This window comes from Sinocyclocheilus rhinocerous, unplaced genomic scaffold, assembly GCF_001515625.1.
Source record: "Sinocyclocheilus rhinocerous isolate Xijiao unplaced genomic scaffold, SAMN03320098_v1.1 scaffold220, whole genome shotgun sequence".
In the NCBI taxonomy this organism is placed as follows: Eukaryota; Metazoa; Chordata; class Actinopteri; order Cypriniformes; family Cyprinidae; genus Sinocyclocheilus; species Sinocyclocheilus rhinocerous.
The window spans coordinates 763,804-776,452 of NW_015666573.1; the positions used below are offsets into that span (position 1 = coordinate 763,804).

General features: G+C 44.1%; 1 protein-coding gene and 1 long non-coding RNA gene across 2 annotated transcripts in view; one reads left to right on the forward strand and one right to left on the reverse strand.

Moving 5' to 3' along the window:
• Nucleotides 1-716, forward strand: part of LOC107732865 (uncharacterized) — a 1,047-nt gene extending 331 nt beyond the window's left edge. Inside the window, exons 2-3 of the long non-coding RNA XR_001638915.1 lie at nt 136-180; nt 401-716. This is a non-coding gene — a long non-coding RNA (uncharacterized LOC107732865). The remainder of the gene's footprint in view (nt 1-135; nt 181-400) is intronic.
• A 1,313-nt stretch (nt 717-2,029) lies between these two features.
• Nucleotides 2,030-12,649, reverse strand: part of shank1 (SH3 and multiple ankyrin repeat domains 1) — a 119,471-nt gene continuing 108,851 nt past the window's right edge. The window contains 8 exon segments of the mRNA XM_016544262.1: nt 2,030-2,082; nt 2,343-2,518; nt 5,457-6,359; nt 6,484-6,489; nt 6,846-8,211; nt 8,214-10,220; nt 11,202-11,322; nt 11,514-11,626. Of these exon segments, the coding sequence (XP_016399748.1) occupies nt 2,030-2,082; nt 2,343-2,518; nt 5,457-6,359; nt 6,484-6,489; nt 6,846-8,211; nt 8,214-10,220; nt 11,202-11,322; nt 11,514-11,626 (4,745 nt within the window).

Below are 12,649 nucleotides of genomic sequence, written 5' to 3' on the forward strand. Positions count from 1 at the left end.
GAGAGGATGGTGTCAGAAGTTATGTAAATTTGATTATTGCTTTTCAAATTGTTCTTAAGGTGCGTTTGTGGCGAGTAATTTAAAACTTTAATTAATGTTAGCCTTATCTGTGGACATCTGCTTTTTCTTTTGCAGAAGACCCAGTGTAAAGTCTCCAGGTCTCGTCACTGCTGGTTTCAGGTGAGATGCAGCCTAACGTTAAAGGCTTTATAATAAACAATGGTTTGTAAAGTGCTTCTGTGATGTTGTAGCACTGGGCTCTGAACTCATGTGAAGACATAGTGCAGTTCTGCTCCTGACATGGCAGAATCTGAGAAGCGCTGTTGAAGTGGAATCCAAAAAGCCATTAAATGTGACATGCGCTATAACCTTTTTTTTTTCTTTTTTTTTCTTCTTTCAGAGTGGAATCTGGTGACATGTGAGCGTGGCCTGTGTACGAGCTTCCGCCTTTCTGCAAATGCCATTTTAATTTAAGATTCATTTTTCGACAAAACATGCTGTTAACTCGTGTAAATGTATAGCTCTAACCCTGTTTTTTTTCTAATAGATTGACTACCATTAAATGAGACTTTGTAACCCGTCAAGCTTGCTGTTGGTTTCAGATTACTTGATTTGGAAAATGCTGTTAGTGTTCCCACAAGTCATTGAAAATGGTCAAAGCTGATTATAGTTTATTGTACATTTAACATTGTGCTTAATCTAAAATGTGTATTGGCTAAAAAAAGAAAGTGAAATGACCTGGAAAGAAGTGAGAACCCTGTTAGACTTTCAAGTTTATTTATTTACAACTGGGTTTAATCAGACAATCATGTTGAAGATCCTGCCCTGGAAGGGGCTACCTTCCTGCAGAGTTTAACTCCAACCCTAAATGACTACTAGCTAATCCGGTTCAGCAGGGTTATTTGAATGAGGGGTTTTCAAACTGGTGTTGGGGGTCTGTGGGAAAATTCTGCAGAAAAATCTTTTAGAAAGTGTCTTGGAAACAAATCTAGGTGTCCATTAATCACATAAACGACAAAATGCATAGCTGCCTTAATTTGATCTCCCCTCACATTGATAATTTGGGGTTTTCATTTTTCAGAACTACAGGTACAAGGGTTGGAGCTTAAAGGGGTCATATGATGTGATTTCAAGTTTTCCTTTCTCTTTGGAGTGTTACAAGCTGATTGTGCATAGATAAGATCCCTGAAGTTGCAAAGACTAAAGTCTCAAAACCAAAGAGATATTCTTTATCAAAGTTAAGACTCTGCCACGCCCCCCTAAAATGGCTCGTTCTAACACGCCCCCACATATCTACCTCACTATGTGAAAATATTTGAATAATGCCGCCCAAACGTTCATGCAAAGAAAGAAGGCGTGGTTTCAGGAACAGCATGTTATTTTCGCTTGTGTATTTTATGCAAACGCTTATTTAAAATAGCCTATTAAGAAATGTAGCCTACTAAATAAACATCATTTTTGTTATTCCTCTATTTTTCAATAAACACTTGGCTGGGTGTAAATTTACAAGACCCGTACAAGGTTTAAAACGTCCATATAACATAAATGCGCTAGTAAACAAACCACAAGCCACTCAAAGTAATTCCTGCATCTTTTATTATAATTCTAATAACCTTTAGTCATTTCTTAAAACATTTGTATTTCATGTGTATATGAATATGTATAATCGCATACACATATATATTCTGTAAATAACCTCTTATCTGTTCATAGTTAATTTTCTTCAATTTAAAAGAAAAAAAAGATGCTTTCTGCACACCCTGGACGGCTACTGCATCAGTTGCTCCTGTGTGTGATCCGTGACCTCTTCTTAGGTCACACTGCCCAGACCCTTTAATGGCTATGTGATCTTCAATGTGCATGTATCCTCAGCGTGATTATGCATTTCTCTGCAGTGTGAAAGCGTGTCTGAATACTGTTCTATTATTAGAAGCTGTAATATTGACAATCTGAGCTGCAGAGCTTGAGGACTTAAAGATTTCCTTTTCCCAACCAGAAAAATATTTTTTTGCATGGTCCAATCCTTCATTCAGACACTGCTGAAACTGCCAAGAGGTGAGAACTGTGTGACTTTTACTCCACCTAGTGGACAATATTGGAAAGTGAGAATATTTACCATTCATCAGAGTACAACACCAGCTGCTATTGAAGCGAATTGGTTTGATGAATTTGACTGGAAAGATGAGACAACAGGAAACACAGGATGTGTAGAAAGCATGATTTGATTACACGTTAAACTCGTGTTAAACATTTGGAAGACAGAGATTCTTTAAAACTTTTTTCCATCTCAGAATGATAATTTCTTTCATTGTCCTTACGGTTATCAACATCGCTATACTTACCAGTCTTAAACATCAAAAATACAACGAGTTCTTCAATCGTTTTGTCCAATATGGGTGATTAAGGTAAAGCCAGCGCTGTGATGAATGATGCATGAATCCCACACTCATTCTGAGAAGACGAACAGATGCAAGATGGGCAGAGGGAGATGAAGGGGGCAAAATCTTTACCGATGGTCCTGAAAGAGACATAGACAGAAAGGTAACATAAAGGTGAAGGTGTTGGTGGTTTGGACTCAAGGTGACTGCAGATGAAAGGAAGAGAAAAAGGATGAATAACTCATGAAAGGTGCAATGTGATGAGAAGCCCTTTTAATTGATTGAGCAACAATTTGTGATGTGGGAGATGAGGGCTGGAGGACACTAGATTTACTTATAAGTTTGAGTGATGGAATATGAGCGTAAAAGGTATATCTACCGCCACACACAATAAACTTCTTGAAAGTCCTTGCATACAAAGTGATGACACAATAATTTTGTGTTGGAAGGGAAAAGCAGGAGGGCAAGGGACATTGAAAGATATGAAAGTCTTGTCTCTAATTTAAGTCCTAGAGGTACCAAAGATCTGAACATGTTGTATGTGGTCACAAAAAAAAACAAAAAGTCAAGCATAAACACCTGTCCAGCATTTGCGCTCAAAAACAAACAAGAAACACTGCAGCTTATAGCGATAACAGCAAGGACGATGAGAACAGTGACTGCAATTAATAACATCTCTTGTTAAATCAACAACAGAACTCCAGACCCACTTAGAGTTTAAAAATTGTTATAGGAACAATCATTGTATTAAAACAGACATTAGCACAGATCTCTCACCCATGTCAGAGTGCATGTTCGTCTTGCCTCGCCTCCATAGAAAGAGTGTTTTTTGGAAGGAGAGAGGGAGAGTGACTTGGAAAGAAATACAGGCAGTTTGGTTTTCCCTCTCCCTCGTCTCCATGTTGTCTCCTCTTTTAAAATGGAGCCTATCATTGATAGGTTCGTTGAAGTCGTAGTCACCTCTATATTTTGAGAGTCTGTGGTAAAAATGTTGATGAATTTTCAGTATATATATACTTTTCTTTTTACAATGTTGTATCATCTTCCTTCTTTGAAAGATTTTTTGCGTTATAACTATCTTCATCTTGTATCCATACATAGATATTTTATTGTGTCCCATTATGTGTTATATAAATAAAAGAGATGAGTGTATCGTCATCGACAGGTGTTGTCGTACGTTTGTGTATGTTGCTATCAGTAGGCTGAGGATGTACTGAGTGCATGTGTGTAAGTGGTAGAGGGCTTGTGTGTCTAAGGAGAGAGGGAGAGTGACTTGGAAAGAAATACAGGCAGTTTGGTTTTCCCTCTCCCTCTTCTCCATGTTGTCTCCTCTTTTAAAATGGAGGCTTGATATCGTTGATAGGTTCGTTGAAGTCATTGTCACCTCTATATTTTGAGTCTGTGGTAAAAATGTTGATAAATTTTCAGTATATATATATATATATATATATATATATATATATACTTTTCTTTTTACAATATTGTATCATCTTCTTTCTTTAAAAGATTTTTTTTGCGTTATAACATTATCTTCATCTCGTATCCATACATAGATATTTCACTGTGTCCCATTATGTGTTATATAAATAAAAGAGATGAGTGTATCGTCATCGACAGGTGTTGTCGTACGTTTGTGTATGTTGCTATCAGTAGGCTGAGGATGTACTGAGTGCATGTGTGTAAGTGGTAGAGCGCTTGTGTGTCTGTTATGTTGGTCTGGGCACTTATTTTTGCTACGGGTTTTAATACAGTGACCAGTCTGTATATGTATATGTATATGTATATATATATATATATATATATATATATATATATAATTTTTATTTATGTATATGTATTATTTCATTATAAGACATGAGAAGGTAAAGAAGTTCTAGTGAAATAAAAGATAAGCACAAGCCCCAATCTGGCTTCTGCAAAAGAGAATCCCTCCATTGGTGAGGTAAAACACATAACAAATCACTGTCATGCCTCTAGTGATAACCTTTCACATTATCAAGTATGCGCGCACACACACTCACACACAAACAACAGGAACCCAAGCATAAACCAAATAAGTGTAAGTTAAACTGACCTCTATTTTAAGGGCTTCCCTAGTCATGCCAGACAGGAGGTTTGTCATTACTTGCCCTTCCCTGCATTGGTCTCCATTGAACCTACTCTAAAAATGAGACAATTAGTAAATATTTGCCGGTAATACAGACTCAGCTCAAAATCTGAGAAAAAGAGAAAGATAGCAAAGGAGGTTTCAATATCTCTCTTTCTCCCTATCTCTTCCTACAGAACTACAGAAAAACGGGAAAGCTAAAGAGCATTTTGATTGTTTTACTTAAATTATTTGACTCAGGTATGTAGTATGTTACCTTCTCTTGTTGATTTTGGGTATTCTGGTAGAGTTAGATTCCACTATTTGATTCATTTATTTCCATTTTGATTACCTTGTGAGTGCCTGCAAGCTCAAACTAAGTGTGTTCTGTTTAAATGTTGATATGTACGGATGTGAATGTTCATGTTCATGTTTTCGTTGACTGAAACACACGTAAGCGCAGGCATGTTCACAGTTCGACAGGCCTTCAATGCTCTGTTTCTCCTGTATCTCTCCATCGGCGAGTCGGCAGTTTGATGTTGAAATCATCTCTTCCTGCATTTTTCTTAATTCAGGGAATAATCTCTGATGGCAGCAGTTGTCACCTCATCTTTCTTGTCCTCTCAACTCCGGTTGGCCTCATCTCTCCTTCTGTCTGTCCGTTCATCTCGGGAGGAGAGGGCAGAAATGGGGAAAGTGCTAGACGACAGCCTGACGATAGGGGGGAAGGTGGAAAGTATAAGGAAATATTTTTTCTCTTGTTTGCCCACATCCCCCTTTCTGTTCTCCTTTTCTTGTCCCATGCCATCCTGGACCTCATGCAGCGGTCCACTCCAAATGTTCCCAGAAGTTAGCGATCAATAGCATATCAATGTTTTACCTCATCTATACTAGCTTTTTTTGTTCATGCATTACCCCTTTCTCACCCTAATCCCTCTCCATCGCTGTCCTCCCTTGTGTCTCTCTGCCTCCCCTTCTATCTCTCCCCTCACCTGTCCATCACTCTCCTGAGCGCTCTCTCAATGTTCATGCGATGTCCAACCCTGGTTACACCCAAGTCCAGGTAGTCGTCCTTGGTTAGAGAGGGCAGGTGCGTGCCATCAATCTCATTGTCTAGGAAACGCTCCCTGTGCTCACCCAGGTTCAGGTAGCCCAGCCAATCTGCAACGTCATACTTGGTCCAGTATGGGAGTGGTTTGGAGGCGAAGGGTTTGGTGGGTGAAGGAGGAGGGAGGTGTGGATAACTCAGGCAAGTGGGTGGAGGAATGGGGTGGAGTGGTGGGGATGATGTCCTTGACAGGAAGTGGGTGGGGGACAAGGAGCGAGAGACCACCAGAGAGGAATTTGGAGGAGGTGGAGCCCCCGAGGGGGCAAAGAGAGGGGGAGAGGGAGAGAAGTAGGGGTCCCCAAGAGGATTGGCAGGTGAGGGTGGAGTAATAGAACCACGGAGGTCATACAAGCTGCTATAGAGGGGCGTGGTGGGGAGAATGGGAAGGGAAGAGGGGCGGGGAGGGCCAAGCTTGGGGCGGTCAGAAGGAGAAATTAATGGGCTGGGTGCTCGTCTGCGCTGAGCATGGTGTGACTCTGCCTTACGTGACTCTCGGCTGGGGATAAACTGAAACTCCAGGGCTTTGGTGCGGTAAACGGGCCGGTGTTTGGGTGAGGTTGGGTACGGCGAATATGAAGAGGGAGAAACAGGTGAGTGGGATCGGGGAGGAGGCTGGGATGAGGCAGCAGGGGGCTGAGGGGAAGGAGATCGAGCCCAATTTGGGTAGAGCGGCTGGGAAGAAGGGGTGGGGGAGGGAGACAAGGCAGGCTGAGAGAGCTGAACAGGAGATGGGGAGCTAGAGCGGACAGAGGGAGGACTCAGTGCACCTGTGGAGTCCTCTGAGAACCTGAAATGAGAGAAAATGCAACACAAATTAAGGCAAAAGAATAAGAGAGGACAAAAAGAGAGAAAAGAGAGAAAAGTAAAGAGACAGTAAAGAGAATGATAGAGCGGTATAGTGCAGCAGTTACCTGTGTCTGATGAGGGACAGACAGACGTACATGGACAGTGCAATAAAAAGCAGAAATCACAAAAGAGAGGAACAGTTTAAACAGACACAGTTACACAATACACACACAGAGTTCATTGGTGTTTGAGACACTGATAATAAAATGGCAGTTACAAAACTATTTTCACACACTATGTTACTCTGAATATCACAGGAGTTCTTTAACTGAATGGCTCATAATTTGATTATGACTCATGGCATACCAAATCACACAATGCTCGTGCAGCTTAGAGATTCTCATGCCACATGCCTCCTTTCAAGGCCACCATGCAGACATTAACACACAGTCATGCACATATACCTATACTGATAACACACAAATACCTATGTCTGCTCAGTGATCTTTGAGCTCCCCAGTTCTCTGTTCCTTTGCTCCTCTGGTGTAATTTGGTGCTTAGTTCATTGATGATGCTTGCCTTCATACCGGACATGGGAGGATGTAGTTTACGTGCCTCCACATATGTCCCCCCAGTCTGGACCCCTCCCTCCCCTATGGACTGCGCTGCTCCGGCCGACCCATCACCCCACAGCGGTTTTATCTCTGGAGTGCGGGGCCGGTCAAAGTACATTACAGAGGAGCGAGCAATCCCTGGCCCTTCCCTCATTCCATAGCCATCACGGGCATTCACATCCTCCTCCTCTCCCTCTTCTGCCTCATCCTCCTCCTCTTCCTCCTCCCTACGACGGTGGTATGCAGGGGGTGCCGTGCTGGTTTGGCGTCGAAGATCTCCAGCCCGGCTCCCTTCTCTGTACCTCTGTGTTTTTGGGTAGGTGGATGCAGTGCTTGCGGCTTTGGCATTATGCATTTCAAAAGTCTGTCCATCAAGATAGCTCATGTAAGACTCTAGAAATTCTGTCCCACTTGCTCTGTCGGCCTCTGTTGCCCCACCTCTCTCTCCAACTCCACCTATGCTACCCATCCCTGCTCTCTCCAACCTTTCTCTGACCCCACTACCACTGAGTGCAAGGATGTTGTCTAAGTGATGGTCGCTGCTGCTTCGGCTGTCCAGCTCCTCAATCCCAGAATCCACCACTGTCTCCTGGGACTCGCCACTCTTAGCTGCAGCGGCACTGGGTGGTGGATGATGCTCTGCACTGGGCCGCCTGCTACCCCCTGTAGCTACTGTGGAGACGGTTGCTAAGCGTGTATGTGGTGTGACAACAGCAGCAGCAGCAGTAGTAGAAGAGATTACAGTTGTAGAAGCAGTTTTGGAACAGCTTGCGGTCACAGTTGAGGCGCCTCTGAGAGATACAGAAGTTGCTGGGGTGGATGTTGCTGCTAGAGGGCCCCGGTAGGCAGGTGGAGCTGGAATAGAGAGAGGAGGTGGTGTGGGAGAAGAGGAGCGTCTGGCTGAATTTGTACTGTTATATAAGTGCTGTGACTGAGATAGGCCAAACGGTCTATGGTAGGAGGTGGGTGGTGGCGGAGGTGATACAGAAGGAGGTGGAGGTGGCCCAGAGGGCTGCAAGGTGGAGGCGGAGGGAGGCGGTAGTGGGTTGGGGGAAGATGGAGAGGGAGACGGGGCTGACTGGGTGAGGTTGGCGACCTCACTGTCATAGGAAGTAAGGCTGGAAGTTGTGGAATCTCCTGCCTGGGGTGAGGGCAGGGGTGTGTGAGGCGGGAACCCAGACATAAAGGAGTCTTTTGGAGGGGGAGGAGGTGGTGGGGGAGGTGGTGGTGTAGGATGAAACAAGGACGTGTAGGGGCTTTTGTTGGAGGTGGAGAAGGTGGTGTCAAAGAAAGGATGTATGCCCCAGCCTCACTCTCCATCCTCAAGAATGAGGGGCGTCGAGGCTGCTGGGGCGTTGGCTGTGTGGACTGCTGCTGTAACTGGGCGTGAGCTTTTTCTATCTCTCTTTCCCTCTCTCTTTCTCGTGACCTCTCTCTCTGCCGCTCTCGTTCGCGCTCCTTGTAGGTGGGCTGATAGTGCTGAGACTGATAGTGGTGCGTGTGGACAGTTTTATCCTCAGAGAAACGAACCCTTAGGCCTTCTCTGGGAGCAGAGGTGCCAGCAGCCTCCCTATCTGCACGCTCTCCACCCCCTGCTTCCTCACTCCAGCTGCTTCCTGCTCCACGCAGGATCCTGGGAGATGGAGGCCGAGTGGATGTGGTGGTGGCAGCTAGCGATGAGGATGTAACCAGGTACGAGGAGGAGCTTGAGGACTGAGCAGCAGAGGTTGCAGAGGAAGACGAGGCCATTGAGTAGGAGATGTGTGACGTTGGTTGTGCAGTGGATGAGGGAAAGGCCCCAATGCTGGACAACTGACGGCTAAAATGATGTTCAGTGGTCCTCTCCCTGCGTATGCGACCATCATCTTTCAAGGCACGTTCCCGTGCAGCCAATGCCAAGCCTAGTGGGGATGAAGGGTCCAGAACTTTCCCCGTTAATGGGTGAATGAAAGTTGTGGTGGAGGCTTGCTGCTGCTGCTGCTGTTGTCGGCTTCCCGCCCCATAGAAGTCAGCAGGTACAGACTTAGGCTGGTAATCCCCAGGAGGAGCAGGTGAGGAGTACTCAGGCAGGCCAAAGGCAGGAGGCATACTGCGTGTGTGGTGGATAAAAGTATCACCTGAGAACATGCCTTCATCTATAGATTTGGATGGTCGCAGGCGTGGTGAAGGCTGGGAACTCAGCTGCTGTTGGGAAGTCTGGGTCCGTCCTCCCACTTCTCCTGCTCCACCCAACTCTTCCTCAGCAGAAAGAAAAAAGGAGGCACTCTTCCGTCGTGCTTCATGGAATCGTTCTCGATCCCTGCGAGCTGCCCCTACTATGGCAGCACCAAACTGGCTGGTAAAGTCCAAACTCTCTTGAGTATGAAGTGATGGCAGTGATGGGGGTGGGGGAGCAGGTATAGATGGAGGGGCTGGCGGTGGAACGGTGGGTGCAGGTGGGGGAACAACAGGTTGGGGTTTAGAACTGTCACTCACTCCTGGAGGAGGCGGTTCAGCCTCCATGCTGCTGCCTTGGCTACTGCGACCACTGCTGCTGGTGGAAGGGGCTTTAACGATGATGGTTGGGATAGGAATAGAGCTCTTCTCCACTGACCCCTTCCCTTCCAGTGTGCCCTGGCCCTGACGCAAATCCTCTATCTTTGACTGCTTCACCAAGGGCCCCTTCCCTCTCCGGGCACCACCTTTCGGCACACCACCTGCCCCTGCTCCTGCCCCTATCACACTGCGGTCCATCCTGGAAGGTTGGCTCTGAGTAGTCTGCTGCTGTTGGGGAATAACAGTAGCGACACTAGTGGGTGGGACTGCATTGCTGTAGCCCCTTCTCAATGCTGCAGCCTTGGCTCCTGGTGCTCCTCCAGCCCCTGCAAGGTCCCCTGTGTACCCAATCACCTTCCTGGAGGCAGTCCTGCTTGGCACAGAGGGGTGGGCTTGAGCATGGGAATAAGGGAGGTCCCCTGTTCCGGACCCTGCAGGTGGTCCAGGGGACCTGTCTCTGGGTCCATGAGTGACATGCACTGACTGCGAGTAGAGCTGAAAATGTGCAGAAGAGGAAGTGGATTGGGACACAGAAACAGACGGCTGCTGGGATGTCTTGCCCCTAAAGCCAAGAGGGGGAGCTGAGGAGAAAGGGGGCTCAGGGGGAGCTGTAGTAGGGGGAGGAGGGATGTCATCTGGGCCAGGTACTGAAAGACTGCGGGCAAACTTCATGGCTGGAGGATGAAGGAACTGCTTCTCCTCCTCTAGAACCCCTGCAGAAAAAGGAAACCAAAAAGAGAGAGATGAAATACATTTTCAAGGAAATAAATGAAGGAGGTATGAATAGAAAAAAGTGTTACAAAACAACAAAGACAAAAGAAAAATATGTTTGAGAGAGAAAGAGAATGTACATCAGCTGTATGTGAGAAAAGAGAAAGAGATGAAAAGATATCTTTATTTCCTAAAAATGAGCAGAGGGCAATAAAATGGGATATAGAAATGAGACCATCTTGTAGTATGTCTGTCTGTCTGCTTGTCTGTTTTTACCATAACTGGGCAATCTCCCAGCAGTAACATGTACAAGCCATTCACCTCTCTACTTCAGCAATGCTGTTTTGTGTCAGTGCAGACCACTTTTAGTTACAGTGTGTTATACAAGGACAAATGCAATACATACATAAAGTCATCCTGATAACAGAAGAAGTGACACAAATACACATTAGCTACATCTCATGGCATGCAAAATAAACAAATGCTGTTGTTTTTTTTAATGTAAATAAAGTTAACCAATTGTGCAACCCAAGAAAGTGAACATTTTAATATTGAACATTTAAGCACATGTTGACATTGCCAGTTTACATATTTAAGGCATGGAACAGAAAACATTTCTAATCATACAGATAGTGTGCTAATAATCTTGGGGGTTATAAATGGGCTGTAAATGTTATAGTCCAACCAAGAATGAACACTGATGCTGAGCACCAGAAGAAATAAATCTCATTCACATTTGTTACGGCAATTGGTCTCTCCAGTAACCCAGTCAAACCCCTGACAAGATTCTTATGGACTGTTTCAACAAACTGAAATGTACGGTCTCTATTCTAGAGCAATAAAGAATTACAGATGATAAGCATTAAAGCAAATCCACAGCTGCACCCTTTTGAGTGCACTAAATGCACGTGCCATAGACGTACAGCAGTATGGTTAGACAGACAGGTGGGCAGACAGACAGATGGACTAACAGACAGCCTCACCGATGGACTTCTGTCGCAGCATACCGTGCGGGGGGCCATGGCCAGACATAAATTGACCACGGTCGTATCCTAACCCTGCCCCAGATGATGTCATCCCCATTCCTGCTTGGTCAAAACTTGGCTGCCAAAATACATGGAGAGAAAGAACATTATACACATTATGCACCAATTTTTTAAATAATTCAATTTTGCTAAACAATTTCTGCAAAAAATATAGCTCAGTAAATCCAGAGCACCATCTAATATATCTCATTTCATAATCATCTTAGTGATCTTTAATAACTGCTTCAATGGTCTCATACACAAACACACCTCATTATAAAAGCCTCTGCCCCGTTCTCTTTTTATCCCCTGAACCCGGGGCCCTGGGGCCTCATTGGTACTGATAGTCTGCTGTGCTGCTGCTAAAATCTCATCCAGTTTATCTGACATCGAATAAAAGAGAGAGAAGGAAATAAATAAATTATAATTTATAATAAATAATAATTTACTAACTATTTATTCTCAGCTTGAATTGATTTAAAGGAGATGTTTACCCAACAAATAATAACTCTGTCATCATTGCTCACCCATGTGTCTTTGAAACCCATTCTTTCTTCCATGGAACAAAAAGGGATTTATTTATAGCAGAATAACAAAGCTGCTCTTTTCCATACAATGAAAGTAAATGCCTGTCAAGCATGATTTTCAATGAATAATAAAATAAATTTCAGCCTATACTAGGGGTGACCTCGAATAGGCGAAGATTCAATGCTTCGATAGGAGGAGCCTGATTCGACTACCAATCTCACAGTCGAATATTCGCGGTTGTTGAGTTGCGCTGCAGTAAAGCGCTTCATTATAGTACTACGGTGGTTATCTCTTCAGAGCGCAGCGCGAGCAGGACAAACAACAATGCAGAATATTAATAACTATGACTGGGACTGTCATATACATAACAATTATAATGAGAACACTATTATAATAAAACGCTGTGAATTTTTAGTTTAGTTGCTGTGTTTCTGCACGTTGTTGCGTGAAGAACTCGTCCACAAAAGGAGTTCATTCAGAGCCGCGCAGACACGTTCATGTGCATTCGGGGCATTTTGTGCAGATAGTCTATAAGTCGTAATATTAACGTTATGTTGTATAAATAACGAAGCGTATTCTATATGAGATAAATGATGAGTTAAACCCCATTGATTAAAAACCTGCTTTCAAATGCTTCATTCTAGTCATCTTCAGCACGCACAGCTCAAAACAGAAATGCAGAACATTAATAACTACTGTCATATTACATAACGTTATAATGAGAGCACTATTCTAAAATATTTGTGAATTCTTAGGGTTTCGCTGACGTTTAATGTTAACTACCTTTTAATCAAAACACAAAACATTATTTACCCCGTTTGTATCTGCGAGGCGTCCGTTACCCATTTTCCCTGTGTGTTAACGTAATTATGACTGTC